This window comes from Salvia splendens, chromosome 9 (assembly GCF_004379255.2).
Source record: "Salvia splendens isolate huo1 chromosome 9, SspV2, whole genome shotgun sequence".
Lineage (NCBI taxonomy): Eukaryota > Viridiplantae > Streptophyta > Magnoliopsida > Lamiales > Lamiaceae > Salvia > Salvia splendens.
In genome coordinates, this window is record NC_056040.1 from 11572930 (window position 1) to 11592778 (window position 19849).

Here is a 19849-nt window from a genome sequence, read left to right on the forward strand (position 1 = left end):
TTCATAATTTATTGCCTGACAATGCCACCCAGTGTTTTAAAAATCGAATTGGAATATTCAAGTTCACGCATAAAAACGAACGAAAATCTACCAATACAGTAGGGAGGTTTGCAAAACTATTCATGTTTTACATAGTAGGTGTGAAAAATAAAACAACAATCAGACTATATACAACAAGAATCCGCTCATATTCCATATTTCCATCCATTCATTTTCAAAGCATATCACCTTAGGCCATCTGCAACGCTGTCTTTTATTCGTCCCTTAACCGTCTCTTAAATTACTATTCTTGGGCCCCACTGTACTTTTTCACTCCATCTCTTAACTAAGGGACGGAACCTGCAACCCTCAATCTCTTATCCGTCCATTAACCGTCTCTTAAATTACTATTCATTCAATTTCATTTTTTATTTTTATTTCCAACAAATTCAGTTAATAAAAACACACTTCATTAAATAAAATAAAATTAAAACATAAAATAAAAATACAACTTAAAATTCAAAAAAACAAAAAAAACACATAATTAAAATTCAAAAAAAATAAAAATTACATAATTTAAAATACAATTTTATAGAAAATAAAAAAATTACTCCGCCGGCGAATCATCCCCCGAAGGCGGTGGAGGTGCACTGAAGCCACCTGGAGGCGGAATACCAAGTTGTCTTGCCATAAACTCAATTTCGGCAAGATAGGATTGGTATTGGGGCGGCGTCATGCGGGAAGTGTCCGCCATTGTGGCGGTCATGTACATGGACATTAGGGAGTTCTAGGGTGCCCCCGTGCCCGAGCCCGCCTGGCTTGATTCGGCTCGGCCCCTCCTCCCTCTAGCCGCCTTCGCCGCATTTCTCCCTTGCGGCCGACGGCGCCCACGCGAGGACCCCCGGCATCGTCTGTCGTGCCCTCAACCTCCTGCGAGGCAAACTTTTGTACGGCGCTGCCCGAACCGCCCTCACTAGACGAGTATTGGCCACCTGCAGTGTGCTTCGTGCGCTTCGAGGTCGAGCCCGAGCTGGACCGGACACCGTCGACCAACATTTTCTCGTCTTTGACGACCTCCCACATATCGACATGTTTGAATTGTTTGCCGGTGTCGTCGAAGTAGACTCGCAAAGCCGACCTCAGAATGTCGGCTCCCGTGGCTCCGCTTTGGTTATGAGCCGCGTCACTCTTGTAGACGGCGCAGAATTTTTTGACCTCTCTGTCGACTCGGTCAAAGTGAGCGTAGAGCATTTTAAATGTGTGGCGGCGGGACCCCTTCGGCTTAATCTCGTGGTAGGCCTCGGTGACCTTTTCCTAGAAGCACTTCCGGGATTGTTGATTCCCGACGATGGGATCGTACGAGACACAGATCCAGGTGTTGTACACAGCCAGCGTTTCTTTGGGGCTGTACGGATGCCGGCCTAGATCGCTTCCACCGCCTTGGCCTCCTTCCGGGGTGGGTTCAGCCGAATAATCCTCCCGAATCTGGGATAATCCCTGCGAATACCTCGGGGCGGAGGGACGGGTGTATGCATCCACATCAAAATGGGGTGGTTAGTACCCCCCGACGTCGACGAACCCTGGGTGCCGGGCGTCGACGAACCGGAACCACCACCAAGGACATTGTACATGCCCCCCAGTCACCGAACGCGTTGATGTCAAATCCGCCGGAGCCGCCACCGCCAGAGTTTCCGTCGCCGGACATTTTGTGATAAGAGGTTAGATGAAAATTGGAGAGGAAATGGAGATGATTTGGGAAGAATAGATGTGTATTTGTGTGTGAAATGAGGATGAATTAGGAGTATTTATAGAGTAAAAAAATAAAATAATAAAAAAGAAAAAACGGCAATAATGACGGTAATATTACCGGTTTTCGATATTTATTATTATTATTATTTTTTTAAATTCGAATTTAAAAAATAATTTATTGCGTCAGCGTGACGATGCACACCCGTGGGCCGGCGAGTGGGCGTCACGCATGGCGCCGTAGCGCGCAACGTCGCGCTGGCGCGTGGCGAGATGGCTCGCCATCCGTCTCGGCGGGACGGGAGGCTCGGCGGGCTGAGGACGAGACGGGATGCTGCAACGTGTCTCGCCGCCGTCTCGTCCCGGCGTGACGGGTTACGAGCCACCCGCGTGACGCATTGCGGGTGGCCTTAGTTTAATATTTCGCCCACTTAAAACAACAACTTTCCGTCGATCGAACAGATTCCATAGATTTGCAACCCAACAATATACGTATATGAATTTTGGTCAAGATTTTTTGTTAAGTTCATTATTTAAAACGTATGAAATGTAATAATTTTAAAAATTGGGTAGTTATATATAGTAGTATCAATTTTGATAAAATTGTGTAATTTTCTATAATTCTATAATATACTTTAATAAATTCATTTGATACCTATTTTATTAACTTAAAATATGCTTTGGATTACGCATTCCGGTAAATACATCCATCAGAAGGGCCCCACGTCCGCCCAAAACAATCAGAGCAAAAAGTTTATATTTGACGGCCACCTATACCTCACTAATATGAATTGACTCTATTGCCCTCTCTGTCAGTTAACGGGGCCGAACAGCAAAGGGACAGAAACGTGAGAATCTAAATACATAAATATCAACCGCTATGAATATTCTATTAAATAAAATTTAAAAATAAAGAAGAACAGCAGTACTACTAAAAGTTAATGGGGGTACAAAAGAAATTTAAAATGTGAGAGCAGTTGAAGATTCGTTTATCTTTTGTCACTCTCGAAAAAGTTTTCTATCTTTAAAAACTTTTAAGTTTCAAGTCTTCAAAATTCTAAACCACCCCCTCCCAAAAGTTTTATATATTTACAAATGACCCCAATAGGAACAAGAAATACCATTTATATACCCTCAAACATTACTCTCAGTCTTTCATTCATACTAAGATGCTACTAGGCAACCAATCTCCCCTGTTCCTGCTCCGCCCACGGCTGTCGGAGTCCGATTCAACCCCGAGATGGACCACCACAGCGCCACTGCCCGATACCCGGGACTTGAGCTGACCGAAGCTCGGTTCTAGAACCTTCTCAATCCATTCCTGCAAACTGGTCTTATCATGCGATAGGCCTCCTAGGATCATGTCTAGCACATCATCTTCTATCTCTAAACACAAGTTTTCGTCCACCGTAGTTGAAAATTTCGAGGCGATCGCCTTCTTGATCTCTGTACGAGTGAAGGCAGAGTCGACGGCCTTGAACACGACAGACTCATCCACATTGTTGAGAAGATCTTGAGGAACTGATGTAACAGAAATATGCTGGTTGGCATGGCTGAACTCCTCCTCGTGGTCAATAGTGAGGTCGCTCGAGTTATGAGAGCCATCCGTTCGATCATCCTCCGCATCTCCAGCTGCAAGATTCAAGTCCAACGAGAGACCACACGCAGCCTCTCTCCGTGGCTTCAACGGCCTACCATCATCATAATCATGATCAACGTCCTGCAACCAACTAGCACGGCGTTTGGAGGTTTTCTCCCTCACAACTAGGCCTAACCGCCAACTGCCACCGGCTATGGCAGCAAGCTTCTTTTCATCTACAAATCTGGCATCTCTTAGAGCTTCAGCATTCGTTGCTGACCAATCGCCAGTGAGGATGAAGATGGCATTGCCAAGGCTGACCTCGCGGCCGTTAGAATCAGCAATCCGGCCCCTCTCAATGGCGCGATTGATGCTCCCTAGGAACAGTATGTCTGCTTCGTCGATGTCTTGAAGCATGATCACCGAAAATGGATTCCTCCAGACCACCTCTGCTATCCGGTCAATGGCTGTTCTACCTCGGAAGTTAGCCTCTTGTTCTTCATCATCTCGTCGCATGCCAAGACATATCATGATAGGATTAGTCCCACAAATCTGCTCAGCTATCACTGATGCCATCTTCTTCTTCCCAGCCCTATCAGGACCTGTAAACAACAGCCATATATCCCCTCTCGATGCAGCCCCCCGACGTCTCCCATTGCCTGATCTGCAACTCGTAATGGCTGAGGCCACCATGGAGGCTGCCTCTGCCTGCCACCATGCCTTCTCCATGAGGCCCTTAAGTAGTTTCTTGTACACATCCGCATCCAAAGCGCTAGCAAATTTATCGAGCAGCTTTGTCCGTGGTTGGAACGAGACACAACCCAATAAGTCTCTAGCTTGATCTTCACAAATGGTCCCTTTTCGTCCAAGAACAAGATCGGTCCTCACAGGACTTCCTGGAGGGCTATGAGTAGCTTGATCGGTGTGGAGTTGCAAGGACTTTGCTCCCTGCAACGTAAGGTGGAGCGATGGTGGTGTGAGAAGGTTCGGACTATGCAAGCTTGCCATAGAGAGCGTTGGTGGAGCCGGTCTGCAAGCGTGGAAGTTGGGATGAAGATGCAAACATATATCCCTCCATTTCCTCTGCAATTCTTGAACTCCCTGCTTGGAGATAAGTCCATGTGAATGAAAATATTAAGTACTGAGTATTCAACTACAAAAGAAATTTCTCAAATTTACAAATAAAATGGAATCAAACATACTTGTGAAGCATCACTATTATTGAGTTTGGCATTTTGCAACCATGGTGGCAGTGATGCTTCCGTGAACAACTTGTGAACCGTGGTGAGCTTGGCTGCCTCCTTCTCATAATTCTCCGAACACTGAGGGCAGCAGGGGGCTCTTTCAGATGGATCGGAGCTCTCAAATATGCGCCTACTTAACTGAGGAAGACCCTTCAGAGGCTCCACTGGCATACTCAAAAGTCTCTCAGCTCCAAGTCTATGCAAAACAATGGAGATAAACCATTTAAGGAAACCTTAAAACTGTCTAATTGTGCAAAACCCAATACAAGTGCAAGAAGCTCATCTATGAAACATTATCCATGTTTACCAAAAGTGGATGGAGTTGTATCAAAATGATCAAATGAAATTCAACATAACTAATCAATTCATATTCAACAAATACATCATGATCAAAGCATAAGAGCATCAGCAATGGGGCGCCTTAAGGCGCGCCCTAAAGCCCGCCCTATGCACCGCCACGTCAGCTTTTTATCCTCCTGCTCTTCCACCTGCAGTGGGGTGCCCTAAGGGGCGCCCTAAGCATTTTAACTGTTTTGTTAATTAATTTAACTGTTTCCAAATATATAAATGCAAACTTATTAAAAAACACAACGATTAACTAAGAACGGCAAAAAAGTGAATCGAAAAGTTATAAATGAAAAGTGAAGCTCACTGAAGCCAGGGTATATATATAAAACAAAATTTTTGAATTTTAAAATTATAAAAAAACGCGTTGCATCGTCCGCACCATCGTCCGCGTCGCCCACAGTGGGCGGACGATGTCATATCGTCCACGCTTCGTTCGCGGACTAAGCGTCGGGCGCGGACGACGCATCGTCCATCATCCGCGGTGCCACAATGGCGGACGATAGCGCGCCCGACGCATCGGGCGGGCTATCGTCCGCCCCATTGCTGATGCTCTAATTAATATGAAGGTTAATACCTCGGAAAAGCTCCGGTGGGCAGCGATCTCGGAGCCATCGGCAATGCTTGAAGATCCCAATCAGCCTCCATTGTAGAATTATAAACTTGGCACCTCAAATAACTCTCACAAGTTGCAGTCCCAATCAACCAAAGCTTGTTACCACCGTCTCCCTTGAATCTTGCAACCACCTTCCCCATCTCCGCCACTGCCGTAGGCTGCTCCACCGCCCATTTCAGATCACCCAAATCAAGAATCACCCCTCCACTCCTAAACCTGCTCTCTAAAATCCCTCCCAGCTCCTCCACTGAAACCCCCTTCACCATTGAAATCACACTTACATTCTTGAAAATCCCATCCCTCTCAAATTCCCTGCTCTCTACCTTCCTCAGCAACTCCCTCGCCACCCCCTCCGGCTCCGAATCCCCGACGAGAATCGGGTTCCTTTTCTGCCCCCTCAGCATAATCTCCACCACCTTCTTCACGTCATCGTTTAGCTGCAGGCGGGGATTCAAATAGACGTTTCGATTCTGCGATAGCTGAGGCGGATTAGAGAACACTTTGGAGGCGGAGGCGTTCTCAATTGCGGCTTTGACGGCGGGGCTGGAGAAGCTGGCTTCCCTCATGACGCGGCTGACGCTGGGGTCGTCTAAGATGGAGATGATCAGCTGATCCAGCTCCACCTTCACCGCCAGGAGGGGCTGCTGCTGCTGCTCGGGGCATCCTCGCCGCTGGTGCGCCTGCGCCCGCTTCAGCGCCGCCATCAGCGCGTTCGACACCGGCGGCTCCGGCGCCGCCGCGCCCTGGGCCGTGGGGAGGCGCTCCAGGGCCACGCTGAAGCAGAGCTCGAGCGCGCGGCACTGCAGCGGGTGGCTCGATTTCGGGTGGGACCGGACGCACGCCTGCCGGAGGTACCCCGACGGCGACGAGAGCAGCGCCGCCGCCACGTGGAGCGGCGTCGTCTGGTCGTGCTTCCGCCGCCGCGCCTCCGCGATGGACTGGCTCAGGACGGCGGAAGCCTCCGGCGTCAGCGTCTGCTGAATCGTGCTGAATCCTGATCTCATAATCACGAGCAATTGAAATCGAAATTGTAAATCGCAAACTTCAATTATTTATTTGAGTTGAGTTTGAAAGCGTGTGGAGGTGAAAAGGTGTTGAGGAATAATTCAACAAGAAAACGAAATGCGAACATCTTGCCACACAAACCATCCTCCTCCTCCTCCTCTTCTTCTCTCTCAATCAATACACCAAAACATGGCTCCTCTTTTTACAATAAATACAAAGGCAACAACAAAACAGGCTGACGTAGGTCTTTTTACCCCGGGACATGTTAAAAAAAAAACAAAACAGGCTGACGTATTTTGTGTAACAAGAAATTAATTTTGAGGTTTGCTAGTATTTAGTTGAGAGTGTAAAAACTAAAAAGTGGAATATGTCAGAGCATGCAATGTTTTGTTTTGTTTTGTTTTATTCAACTCAGGATTTGAAGAAGGAATTTACGGATGCAAGAAATTCTGGAGATAAATATGCTTTATTAGCAAACTTACCTACTTTTAGATGTAATCTCTTTTTAAATTGGGTTTGCTTTGGTTTTAAATTATAACCAATCAGAGTATATGCTCTTGCATCAACTAATATATTATTTTAGTAGAATCTGCAAAAGTTATATTATCGTCCATTAAAGTTTTTGCAATATTAAGTTATTTACCTTGCTACGGAATAAATATTCTCACCCTATGTATTGAGGAATTGAATTGCTCATTTTACCCTTAATAAATGTGTAATGAACACAACTATTTTCGATATAAAGTAAATATTCAACTAATAGTTGCACATTATTGATTATGGTAGTGCTATATGCTTAATAATTTTGGTAAACTTTGGAAAATCAAACCAAGGCTATCTAGTGGGAATAATTAGTGCATATGGGTTGAACTCAGATATGACATGATCCAACATAGTAGAAGACATTTTATGTGTATGTATTGTTATTCAAGTTTCAATTTAGTACTTCATCCGTCCCATAGAAATAAGACATTTGAGATCGGCACGAGTTTTAATATATAATTGATAAAATAAGAGAGAAGTAGAAAAAATAATTGAAATTATATAGTGGATTGTGAGCCCCATAAATGATAAAGGAAAAAAGAAAGAGAAAAGGTTTCAATAAATGGATATGAACTATTTATATGGGACGAACGAAAAATGAAATATAGTCTATTTCTATGGGAGAGATAAGTAAATATTAATGGCTAAGGTTTACAAGTATATTATTTTGATGCTCTCTCTCTGTATAATTTTGGGTCTATATGTAACTAGAAGTGGTCCATTTTAGATTTTTCATGATTTTTCCTTTTGTCACATAACATATATTCGTACTTTTTTCCTCAAACATTCCTACTTTAATGCAGTATTGGTGTTAAAATTTTTATCATCTGAAAAATGTTTCCAAAAATACATAATAATTATCTCATTTGTGAGTTAAATTTATTATTCTAATACGAGTTGATGTGTAAATAAGCAAATTATTTCATATAAAGGAAAATATTATTTTATGCTTACTCTCTTTTATAATCTTTCACACAACACAATAAATAACCAAATTACAAATTAATTAATGTATATACTAGTATTAATTTTGTTATCAGTTTTACTACACAGTTCGCCTCCTGTCAACGGGAGATTACATTAACCACTATCTTTTTTTTTATATTAATTATGACGTTTCATAATCATAAGATTGTAAGCTAATTATGAATTTACGAGATAATAGATCATGTGAGATCATAAAGCTCTTGACTATCTTGTAAATATTGATATTAGCCTTTGAAGATGAATATTAGTTTAAATAGCTGCTGAATGTCTTGCCAAAATCATACCATAGTCCATACATATGAAGAAGTGATAAATGCCTTTAAATCGAAATAAATGCGAGCCAATTGATTCCAGCTGGTATTTAAATTGAATGTCAAAGGAAAATTCACCGAAGAAATGTCTACGAAGTTGTCAAAGAAAACAAGAAATTTATAACTAACTTTTGGTTTCAACTAATGACGACTTTAAATCGTCCCCAAATTATTTGTCGTATCATAATCAGAGCATATTATATAACGGTAAGGGGAATCTCTCTCTTTTTTTTTGCTACATAATTATTCAATCTAAGTTTGAGGTTAAGTTACTTTGAAATTCCACTGAATTTGACGTAGTAGAATAATACTAATACTCATAAAAAAAATTAAAGTCTCATTCAATTCAAGTAGATTTATTAATATAAAGAAATAGTAGCATCACACAAAAGTTACGAGTTTTGAATATTTTGAAACAGTAGTATATTCGTAATAATAAGAGAAAACAAATCAGGATACTATGAGATAGAGTTGACATTTTTTGTCAGAAACAAATAACCCATGTTGAGTTTAATAGGATGAATTAGCTTATAGAGTTGCTAGATTATTTTCAGTCATTTTAAAATATACTCTAATGTTTTTGTTGTGACATAAGTATTTTTAAAAATAAAAACATAATTCTGTCCGTGCATTACATGGTCCGTAATAAATTATGCAATGTTATTCTTAAATAAATAAACACAATAAATCTTGATATCACTTTTTACTTTACAAGAAAGTACTGGAAAATTGTGACTTTGAGAGCAGCTTTTGACATTAATTAGCCATCACGCTTACTATTGTTTCATGACTCCTCTGCATGCGTCTCTTTGTCGTTTTCTTCTGCACCAAAAGTGCTATCATTACACCAAACCCACCTTTTCTCTATAATCACCTAAACATATCTTATTTATATATATGCCCTTTGTTTTCTCAAAATTAGACTTCACCCCTTTATAATTACTAATATAGGTGTTCGTGGGCCATCATTCTTGCTACACTATAAAGCCCCTTTTCCTTGAAGCAATATTAAATCTTTCTTTTATAAAAAAAAGTTAAATCTTTCTTCTATTATTTCATAATTCAACGGATCCTAGTTCCTTTTTTTGCCCTTGAAATTCAAAATTGGTATTGATGGCTCATGATCGAATAAAAAGCTTCTTTCAAAGGCTAATTGGTGTTTCTTTGTGGGACAATGGGCCCACAACTCTTTTCACTTGTGCAAGCCAAAACCCCACTCACTTTATGCATCTACTCAATCAATCATGCCACCATGCTTAATACTTGAAGCAAAAACCTCATATGCCCGCAGGGTGTAGCGCAATTAGCAACGGAGGGACAGATCTTGCTGCAATGAGCCTGAGTTCGAATCCCACTGTTGTCGTGTAGTTGCTTTCATCTCTCAGGCACAAGTGTGAGGCCTTGGGAGATGGGCTTCTGGCAGCTAGTGAGTTAAGGCCTCCCCCTTAACGGGCTACTGCGTACCCTGATTGAACCCCCTCACATAATGTTAGGTCGGAGTGTGAAGGCCGCCAAGGCGACGAAATCGCCTTTTGCTGCCATGAAGCAAAAACCTCATCACAATATACTCACATGTTGGTAGGGTTAGGGTATCACCCACCACCCCCACCCTACAATTTTAATCTTATGATGATATGTTCTAAGATAATATCCTCTTCATCTTTGAATATGTATCATATTTAATGACCAGCTTTATTCTCGAATGAGTATTCTATTTCGTAATTCTTGTCCTACATTCCTATTTATCCTTGTCTTTAATGCATATTAGTTTTTTTTATCTTTTCGTTTTCAATGCTCTAACTAGGGGTAATAGGAAAAAAATTACTTTAATGGATTTTGATGGACAGAGACATTATTTAGAGATGGAGGAAGTAAACTATAACTAATATACATATTCTTTTTTATTTGCAAATTATTGCACATAAATAGGTTTACTTAATTTTTGAGATACAGATTTTGTTTTAATGATAAGTAACATATTTAACACCGTTATTGTACAAAGTTATCACCGTTATTATGATTTTCATTACTTACATATGTAAAAGTAGAATATCTCCCCAAAAAGGTTTTGGTGACTTCTTATACTCAAAAGTGCAACTACACTTTAATACATTCCTTTTATTATGAAGAATAATATGAAAATGGATTTTACGTTTTCCATGATTAAAAAATGTGAGGCAAATTAAAAAGACAGCTCATAAGGCAAGCTAAAGATGTCTATTGACTATTGGTTCTATTCTCCTTTTCAAAATACTAGAAAGTTGACATCAATTGGAATGGGAGATTAAAGTCTACACATATTAGTCATTAGGGTGTAATTATACTAAGTTTATTGCTCAAAATACAAGAAACTAAATGTTACACTACTTTCGGCTTGCAATTAACACAACCTCAAACCAAATAATATCAAAGTACATCATTAATCAATTAGTCTTTGCTTAGGAAAAAAGCTTAAAGGTGCAAGAGAAGTGGAGGCACCGCCCCTCTCCTTTTAAAGGAAATCAATTACTATATCCCACTTCCACAAGCATTACGTTGATTAGAAGCATTAATATCATTTTATTTAAATATTTTCTTATATGAATGCAGGCTATATACATATATTGAACACTGTTGTACTAAAAAAACAGTTTTTGACACTTAAAACAATGGTTTTTGAGGACACTTAAAACAATTTTAATGTGCTAGCTGTGTTTGACCATTATGTTTTTAAAAGTTGGGACAAATCTTTTATGGGTCCATTTCTTCTGCAGAAATAAACAAGTTTGGTTTATCACATGGTGCTTAGAGTTATCGAACTATGCGGTGTATGTATTACTATTTAGATTAAGGGAAACACTATGCATATATTATAGTGGCCCATAATTCTTGGCCCAAATTTTCAATCCCAAATCCCTAAAACCTGATACCATTACCTGATCTGGACCGCTCCGACCCGAATGCTCCACCTGATAGGGCCCCACATCTTTTTGATCGGGCCATGGATGCGAAGCGTCCTTATAAGGACTCTTCGGTCGTTGTTGCTCCCTCATTGGACTCGTCGCACTCTCTCGCAACTAAAGTCTCCTCTATGAGCTATATTTGCCTTTTTCCGGCTGGTCTTCTTCAATCGTTTCTTATCTTCTTCTCTTTGTTTCTTTGTGATAGCATGCGGCTTGAAGCCTAAAATAGAATAAAATATTGGGATTTTCACCCTAAAATTTAATAGTACTAAGTCTTACTTTTCCATTTTTGTCCGACCTATAAAATTAGTTCACATCATTTTTCGGGCAACTTTTTCTATCTTATGAGGTGAACCTAGTACATTTTTCTTTTAAATATATCTCATACAAAGTGATTAAATTTTGAAAAAATGACAATAATATTATATCTACTACATTCTCTATTACTTCGTCCATAAAAACAGACTAATTTTATCATTATGGGATGTCTGCTAAAATTAGACCAATTATAAATATGAAAAGTTTAAAACATATACTAATCCTACACATCATTATAAATGTAGACCCCAGAATCTACTAAAACATAGTAACAATATTTCAACCACCTTTTCCCTCGATACTTTACCAATGTGTATTAAAACTCTATGCCATTTACAACTTTATCTAATTTTTGTGGATGAAGATAGTATGTATGAAATTTAATGTTGAAAAAGATAGTACTATTATTTTACTTTTAATGGGAAAGAGGGAGAGAGTACATTATGGAAATTGAATGCTATTGATAAATAGAGAATATATAGTAGTATGTATTTGATTGGACAGCATAATTAAGGTTAGGGTGGACCGGTTGGTTTGCATGCGGTTATATGACATGTACCCTTAGAAAAACACAAAATATACCTACTCCATGTTCCACTCAACAGATAATTAACGTTACCAATATTCTTTCCTTGCAAAGCAATTATTCACAACACAACATATCCACATTTTCCACAATTAAACAAACATTGCCAGATAATATCACAACACAACAGGCAACCAACCACACAAATCACTCGTTTTCACATTCCTATTATTTTATCAATTACATTACTCCACATATCTGACATTATAACGTGCATTAATATATATAAATAAATACACTTGATTCAAGAGATATTATATAAAAGATAAAAATGGACATAATTAAATGTAGGAAACTTTTAGTAATTTCTTATTAAATGGTGTATATAATGATTTTTAAATTAAAGTATAAATTATGTACATGTAAATTGATCATAAAATTTTCAAATTAAACCATTTCTGATGACATTTTATACTAAAAAATTTAATAAGAATAAAAAAAAACTTGAGATAATATGAGAGAGACCCAAACCCAATCGCATAACCCCCAAACACAGCGCACGAAAGCGACGTGTTTGCTCATTAATTCGCCGTCGCCGTCGCCGGAATTCAGTCTCACACTGTCGCGGATGGAGGCTCCTGGAACGCCGAGCCGGAACTCCGCGCCTGCCCGGTCGTCGTCCATGATCGAATCGATACGCGGCTGCTCGATTTCCGGCGTTCGAATCCATAGGGAGGAGCTCAAGCGGAAGATCACAATGCCGGAGTACCTCAGGGTCGCCATGATGGAGGCGATCCGAGCCAAGGACGCCGAAGCCGCCGTCGTGCTCCAGCTCTACGAGTCGAATAAGGCGAAGGATGCCGAAGCCGCACAGCCGCCTGAGTGCCCGCTCGTCGTGTTCATCAACCCCAAGAGCGGCGGACGCCTCGGTCCCGAGCTCAAGGCCCGACTCCAGGATCTCATGAGCGAGGAACAGGTCCCCTGACGTCGCCTTTATGAATTACTATGCTTTTTTTCAAGTGCAGGAACTGTTTGCATTAATGTGGATTACTGTTTTTTGTACGTTTCTTACGTGAGATTGCTGACATTAGGAGATTTCTTTGTGGTTGTGTTTATTTGAGATGCTATATTATGTGAATTATACCGATTGCTACTATGTAAATGATGGCGAAATGCTCATAATCAAGCATATATGTGTATGAAGCTATATAGTTGGTCTTGTGTAGTATCTAGGAGCTACTCTCGGACTACGTATAATGTTGTTCGTTTCTGAATTTCAAATTTCTGATGGGGTTGAAATTTCTACCTTTTTCTACATATCTTTGTTATGGGGATGATAAAATATTATTCATGAGTATTACAGTTCATATTGTAAGTTTGTTCTTCTGGATTGTAAAATTCCCTCTGAGGGGCTAGTGTGGGGTTGTATAGATTTAAAAACTCTTCAACATCCTATCAGCAATTAAACTTTAGAATTTTAGATTGTGAACTAGAGCGAGGGAGAAACAAAAGCCGAAGCTGTATCTCTGTCTTGAATCTTGATTATTATTGGAACTAACTATACGAGTATATTTTGAGTTCCATGCTATGGGACAAACTTTTACCTTGTGCATATCTAATTCTGATAAATAGATATATGAAATATATGTACTATGAGTCTATGACAATTTTGCTTGAGAGTATTGTATACATGCATTCGTGACTTTATATGAGAATGGTAGATTTTAATATTGTCAAAGACTAATGAGAGGTTTAGCATATAACTGTAATATTCATGTGGCCTTTCTTAATGCTCGTCATATGTGTACTTGTTGACAATTGGTTATATTATATCACTTCAGTGCTATCCGTCTAAGGCTATTTGTTTTGTAACCAGTGTTCCTTTTCTGCCACTTCTCAAGCCATAGTTTAAGGAATCAATTGATGAAGCTAGGGTAAACATAACAAAAAAATGGCTAAAGTGTTGCAGTACATGTGATATGCTAGAGTGAGGTCGTAGTGCTTAGGTTTGTAGATTTCAGATTTAGTAAGAAATTAAATGGTTTGACTTCTGGCTTATATCTGTTATGGATTCATTTGTAGATAAATGAGTAAAAGTATTTTCTTTGCCTAATATGAAAGGGCCCCTGTATATATGCTGTAAAAGTTGTATCATGATTCAGGTCCACTTGGAGGTGTAATGTTTTTTTTTTCTTTTCCATCAATTGATCAGGTTTTTGATCTTTCATCTGTCAAGCCTCATGAATTTGTTCAGTATGGGTTATCTTGCTTGGAAAAGTTTTCTGCTCTTGGTGACCCCTGTGCAAAACATATCCGTGATAACCTCAGAATCGTGGTATATTTCCTATGCTGTATTATCTGTTAATCTCTATATTATTATACCAGTCTTCAATATTAGCATATTTGATTTTTTTGTGCTTATGATGAAATTTACACTGAGGACCATACTGAATATGGTTTTTGATAGGTAGCAGGAGGTGATGGAACTGTTGGCTGGGTCCTTGGCTGCGTTGGAGAACTTAACAGTCAACTCAGACTGCCGCTTCCACCAACTGGAATTCTTCCACTTGGCACTGGAAATGACTTATCGAGGAGTTTTGGTTGGGTAATCTTTTCATCTGCATTAACTTGGTACTCTTTCTGTCTAATATGCTATGAACTTATCTCCTGTGTCCATATTTTCAGGGCGGCTCATTCCCTTTTAATTGGAAAACAGCCGTTAAAAGAACCCTGGACAAGGTTACCCAAGGTCCCATAGTTCGCCTGGATAGGTGATGTCCTTAATTTGCTCCCCTGCATATGTTCTATACCATGATGATACTCTTATTTACATCAGTTCATCGGGACAATGCTGTAAACACTTGCACAAAAAGCATCTGGGCATGACTAGGTAGTTTATTATGCAACTACGTTTATGACCCATACCTTTTATTTTGGAGTTTGGTTGTGGTGGGGGGAAGGTGTACCAGAGGATAAGTTTATTGCACCTTCAGTGGCATTAGCCTATTGGAAATATGATTCTTTTATCTTAAATGCAATTGCAAGGTAAAAGTAAGGATTTCAGTTCAAACTATAATGGAGCGTTAAGGCTGCAGCTGAAATTGTATGGTCCACCATGTTGGGATGTAGAAACTAAAACAGTGAGGCGTCACAGTGGCCTCATGGGGGTTTCTTTTATCAGTTGAATTTAATGATCTGAATTCGTAGAAATTGCCTTCTATTTTCCGCAGCAAGTACTTGCTGTTTTGTTGGGTGAAAGTTTGTGGTATATATGACGATGTTGTTTATATTTCTCTTGATATAAGCATTGATTTGTATATCTTGAGATTCGTATGTTTATGTGTGTCTGTCATGCATTAGTAAGTGGATGTCTTGTCTGGTTAGTCATCTTAATATGGTTCCTTTGTGTTGTTTTAGCAATATTTCCTTGGCCGTTGATATAATAACATCTTATGTGTAGTTGGCACATTTTGATATCTAAACCAGCTGGCGAAGAGTTGGAAATACCTTATTCTCTCAAGCCAACAGAAGAAACCCCACTTGATGAGGTTTGTAGCCGAAGTTCGTTTTTCATTTTGAACTGAGCTTTGCTTTCTAGCCAGGAAACTTTATGACTGCTGTTTGTTAGCAGACATGCGGTTTAGATATTAGGGTTAACAAATTTTCTGTTGGTTTTCATTATTTTACTTTCTTTTTTTACTCCTATGCTGCTATGCACATTGTAGAGCAACATCCACTACTATAAAATCTCAAAAATTGATTCCTGAAAAGAGCTTATATATTTCTCAGTATCACATTTATTGTGAGTTTGTATGTTTTTCATCCTAAATTTCCATGATCTTGATATAAACCTATTAGGATAAAGACTCTCGATAGTACGAGTTCTCACCTTAAACCTAACACTTCCGAGCTCTGAATGCTGTTGTTCACAAAGGAGGTCTATCACTTGGGCTGAATGCTGTTGTTACACAAAGATGGTCTATCACTTGGGCTTAGGCTCTCATTATAATACTGAATAACTTTGTAGAATAGGGCATATATATACACACACTTTAGTAATTTCATGTCGCACAAGCAAATGTTCTGTTTCTCTATCTTTGCAATATAATTCTACTTTCTTATAGTTTTATTTTGTTATTAGTTAAAGATCCCTACCTTTATTTCTACTCTATATTTGCTATATTACCCAAAGTCCATAAAAAAATTGTGTTCTCCACGGACACTCTTCTAGTAAAGCTGTTTTCTTTAGTTAGTGATACAATCACCAGACTCGGGACTGAAGCCACGTACACCAGATGCTGGTCCTGCTATATTAAGTGCGGCTTTAAAGCTGCGAGCCCCAAACACGTTTTATAATGTCTTGCAAATAAAAGAAAGGTTCCCAAAATTATTGTATTTGTGCCCCAAAGTAGAAAAAACCTTCTATTGCCTCAAGGTTCTTTCTTTCTCTTTTATGTATCTCCATAGGTTCATTTCTACTTGGAGTTTTACACTCTTAAATTCCATAAAACTATGTGTTGTCCATGGACTAAATTTCTAATTTTTAGTCTTATATTTGTTTACCTTAGATTATTGATTAGATCGTAGTGATATTTTTCTTATATTGGAAGCAAATTCAATATCTTATGGAACGGAAGCAAATATCCTATTGAATGCTTCCTAACTATATACTATATTGCTAAAAGATTCTCCCTCCATCTCAGAGAAAGCTTCATCACTTTTGATACCATGGGTTTTAAGAAATTGTTAGATGAGTGGATTAAGTTGATAAAGGGTAAAAAAATAAAGGGTTTGTGGTGGGGTGGTGTCCAAAAATGGAAAATGAATATTATCTTCACCTACAGATAATTTCAATCACATGCAAGAATGAAATTCTAAATTCTAGTAATAGTTTAGTATTGAAATGAAATATGACAGATGCATCATCTTTTTCAAATGAAATGCAGTTTCTTTTCTGTTTTGTTTAAACTTATTCATAGTGCAGGAACTAGAAGTTGAAGGAGAATTGCCGGAGCAGGTTAATTGCTATCAAGGAGTCTTCTATAATTATTTCAGTATAGGTCTGCATTTGTTGTCATTTTCTCTCTTGAGCTAAGTTCTTGTTGTTCACTTGTTAAATATGTTGGTTATGTTATTGTGTTGTAGGAATGGATGCCCAGGTCGCTTATGGTTTCCACCATTTACGCAATGAGAAACCATACCTTGCTCAAGGTCCTATCTCAAATAAGGTGCAACACGTGTTTCCCATGTAAAATATCATTTACATACTTATCTCTTAGTAATAATTGTAGGTGTTACAAAAATACATTTAAAATATCTTCGTCTTGGACTATTTAACTTAATTTGTCCTTATGCAATGCTAACGGTCAACTGGCATTCCTGGTAGAATTTCATATTACTACAATTTTTTGAACTTTTTGAATTCAGTTTCTGCAGAATGTTGTCAACATTCTTTGAAGCTAAGTTCATTTTTATCATGATTGATTCTATTCTTGATGGTTCCTTTCTGTGTTGTTGGGTGCAGTTAATCTACTCTGGTTACAGTTGCAAGCAAGGATGGTTCTTCACACCATGCAGCAGCGATCCTGGTTTAAGGTTAGAATCTACTCTGGTTATATAGCATGATAATCTTGAAGTTCCTTTCGTAACTAAGTGCCAACTGCCAATTGTTCTCTCTTACGACAAATCAAATCAATAAACACTACATAGTTCCTACAAATCATATTATACATTCTCTAAAAGGGACTGAATTCAAATCTTAATTTGCAGGAGTTTGAAGAACATCTTGAGAATATACGCTAAGAAGGTCAATTCTTCTGACTGGGAGCAAGTCCATGTCCCTTCAAGGTTCAGTTTATTTGCTGAGATATTCATAGAATCTAAATTTCCTCTCCTTAGTCACACCATGAAAGTAGTTCAACAATCATGGTCTGAGTGCTTCCTGTCCTGTATCACAACTAAATCAGTTTTTTTTTTCAATGAATGCTCTTAAAATCTTTTGTTTTCATTTACGTGATTTTCATGGATTACAGTGTGAGGTCTATTGTTGCTCTAAATCTTCCTAGCTACGGAAGTGGTAGAAATCCATGGGGCAATTTGAAGCCAGACTATTTAGAGAAGGTATGGATTACTTCACACCATAACCTTTTTTTTTGGTTAACATGATGGAGACGAAATTACTCATTTTTTCACTTGTTTCATGTTGATGTCAAGCAGTTTATGCACTATGTCAGTGAGTTTTGTGCAATTGATTGATTCAGGACATTGCATGGAAGTCCTTTCTCTATATTTACATTCATTTGAATCTTTTCTTTTGTATATTCTTTTATACATCATACTCCAATGCTTCATATCTAAAAGAACTTCCCTTGCAAAACATTGTAAGTAGAACATTACTAAGTAAACCAACATCTTGCATATCTTATTCATTTTTGTATAAAAGAGCTGTTTGACTAAGTTTATCCTAGAAGCAAGCATCTGTATGTATCTCTGTTTTGCACTTCTACCTTTCTGTCTCTACGACCCAAAGACTTCAAAGTTAGGGACTTAATAGTTGATTGCATCTGATTACACGACTCATATGCTGATGCACCTTGTTTCTCTTGACTAAAATTGCACAGAGAGGATTTGTTGAGGCCAGTGCCGATGATGGGTTACTAGAAGTTTTCGGTTTCAAACAAGGATGGCATGCGTCAATGGTTATGGTAGAATTGATTTCTGCTAAGCACATAACACAGGTAGCAGCAACTATATTCAAACTGTTATTACATAGCTTGGAATTATAGTGCTTGGTAATAACCAAGGACATATGAGATCGAAATAATTGTTCTCACACGGCATATGGCACGAATATGAATAGATCACCTTTTACTGGCTAGAAAAACTGAGTATGACGTAACCTAATGACTCAGGCTTCAGCTATTCGATTCGAGCTTAGAGGTGGAGAATGGACAGAGGCATACATGCAGATTGATGGCGAACCATGGAAGCAACCCATGAACAAGGACTTTTCGACATTTGTGGAAATTAAACGTGTACAGTATCAATCTCTTATGGTCAAGGGAGACTAGCATCGACTACCATACGTTTTGTATCGTTTGCTGGGGTATTTCGACAAAAAAATATTCTGATACACAATCAATTGAATGTTGTACAGTTCATTCCCTCTTATAACTTGTATCTAATCCATTCTTTGGAGGGACTGATATTTCATGTTGAAATGTATTCTCTCCAACGAAGAACTGGTTTTGTGTGCATATACCTCTCTTTCTCTCTCTCTCTCTCATATTGCAGTATTGAGTATTGTATTCTGTTTTTAAAAATGTAGATATAGTGAAGATAAACATAGGAAGCGGAATAAGGCAAGTGAAGATGAGGCCAGAAGGAAACATACAAATACCTTTATGGTTGTGTGATTAATCGTGCATCTATATTTGTCACTTCTCTATCTTATCAAATGGGTTCTTGAAAGGCGAAAAATGAGGTCCCGCCTATTCAGGGTTCGTCAAATTTAGTGTATATGCACAACACATGTGGTACACGTAATTATGCAAATTGAGCAATAATATTAGTTGTATATATAATTGTCCTAATAATATGCCTTGATGATATTTATTAGTATATTTGAGTAACATTTATTGGTGGCTAAATTTATTAGTATAGCTGAATTCTGATATCTCCCACCAGTATTAAAAAAGATGGTTAAAAA

At 38.7% G+C, this 19849-nt stretch overlaps 2 protein-coding genes across 2 annotated transcripts; one reads left to right on the forward strand and one right to left on the reverse strand.

The window, feature by feature from the left end:
- Window positions 1–2594: 2594 nt before the first annotated feature.
- Window positions 2595–6895, reverse strand: LOC121748513 (protein SUPPRESSOR OF MAX2 1-like). The gene is made up of 3 exons (XM_042142919.1): window positions 5471–6895; window positions 4507–4744; window positions 2595–4405 (listed from the first exon to the last, which is right to left on the reverse strand). Exons 1-3 carry the CDS (start codon window positions 6511–6513, stop codon window positions 2885–2887), a joined length of 2802 nt encoding a protein of 933 aa, XP_041998853.1. The 5' UTR covers window positions 6514–6895; the 3' UTR covers window positions 2595–2884.
- Window positions 6896–12638: 5743 nt separating this feature from the next.
- Window positions 12639–19419, forward strand: LOC121746885 (diacylglycerol kinase 4-like). Its single transcript, XM_042140842.1, has 12 exons — window positions 12639–13117; window positions 14354–14476; window positions 14609–14746; window positions 14827–14912; window positions 15602–15689; window positions 17126–17201; window positions 17287–17369; window positions 17666–17736; window positions 17911–17988; window positions 18174–18261; window positions 18762–18878; window positions 19053–19419. The coding sequence occupies exons 1-12, from the start codon at window positions 12656–12658 to the stop codon at window positions 19209–19211; spliced, it is 1569 nt and encodes a 522-aa protein (XP_041996776.1). The 5' UTR covers window positions 12639–12655; the 3' UTR covers window positions 19212–19419.
- The last annotated feature ends 430 nt before the right edge of the window (window positions 19420–19849 follow it).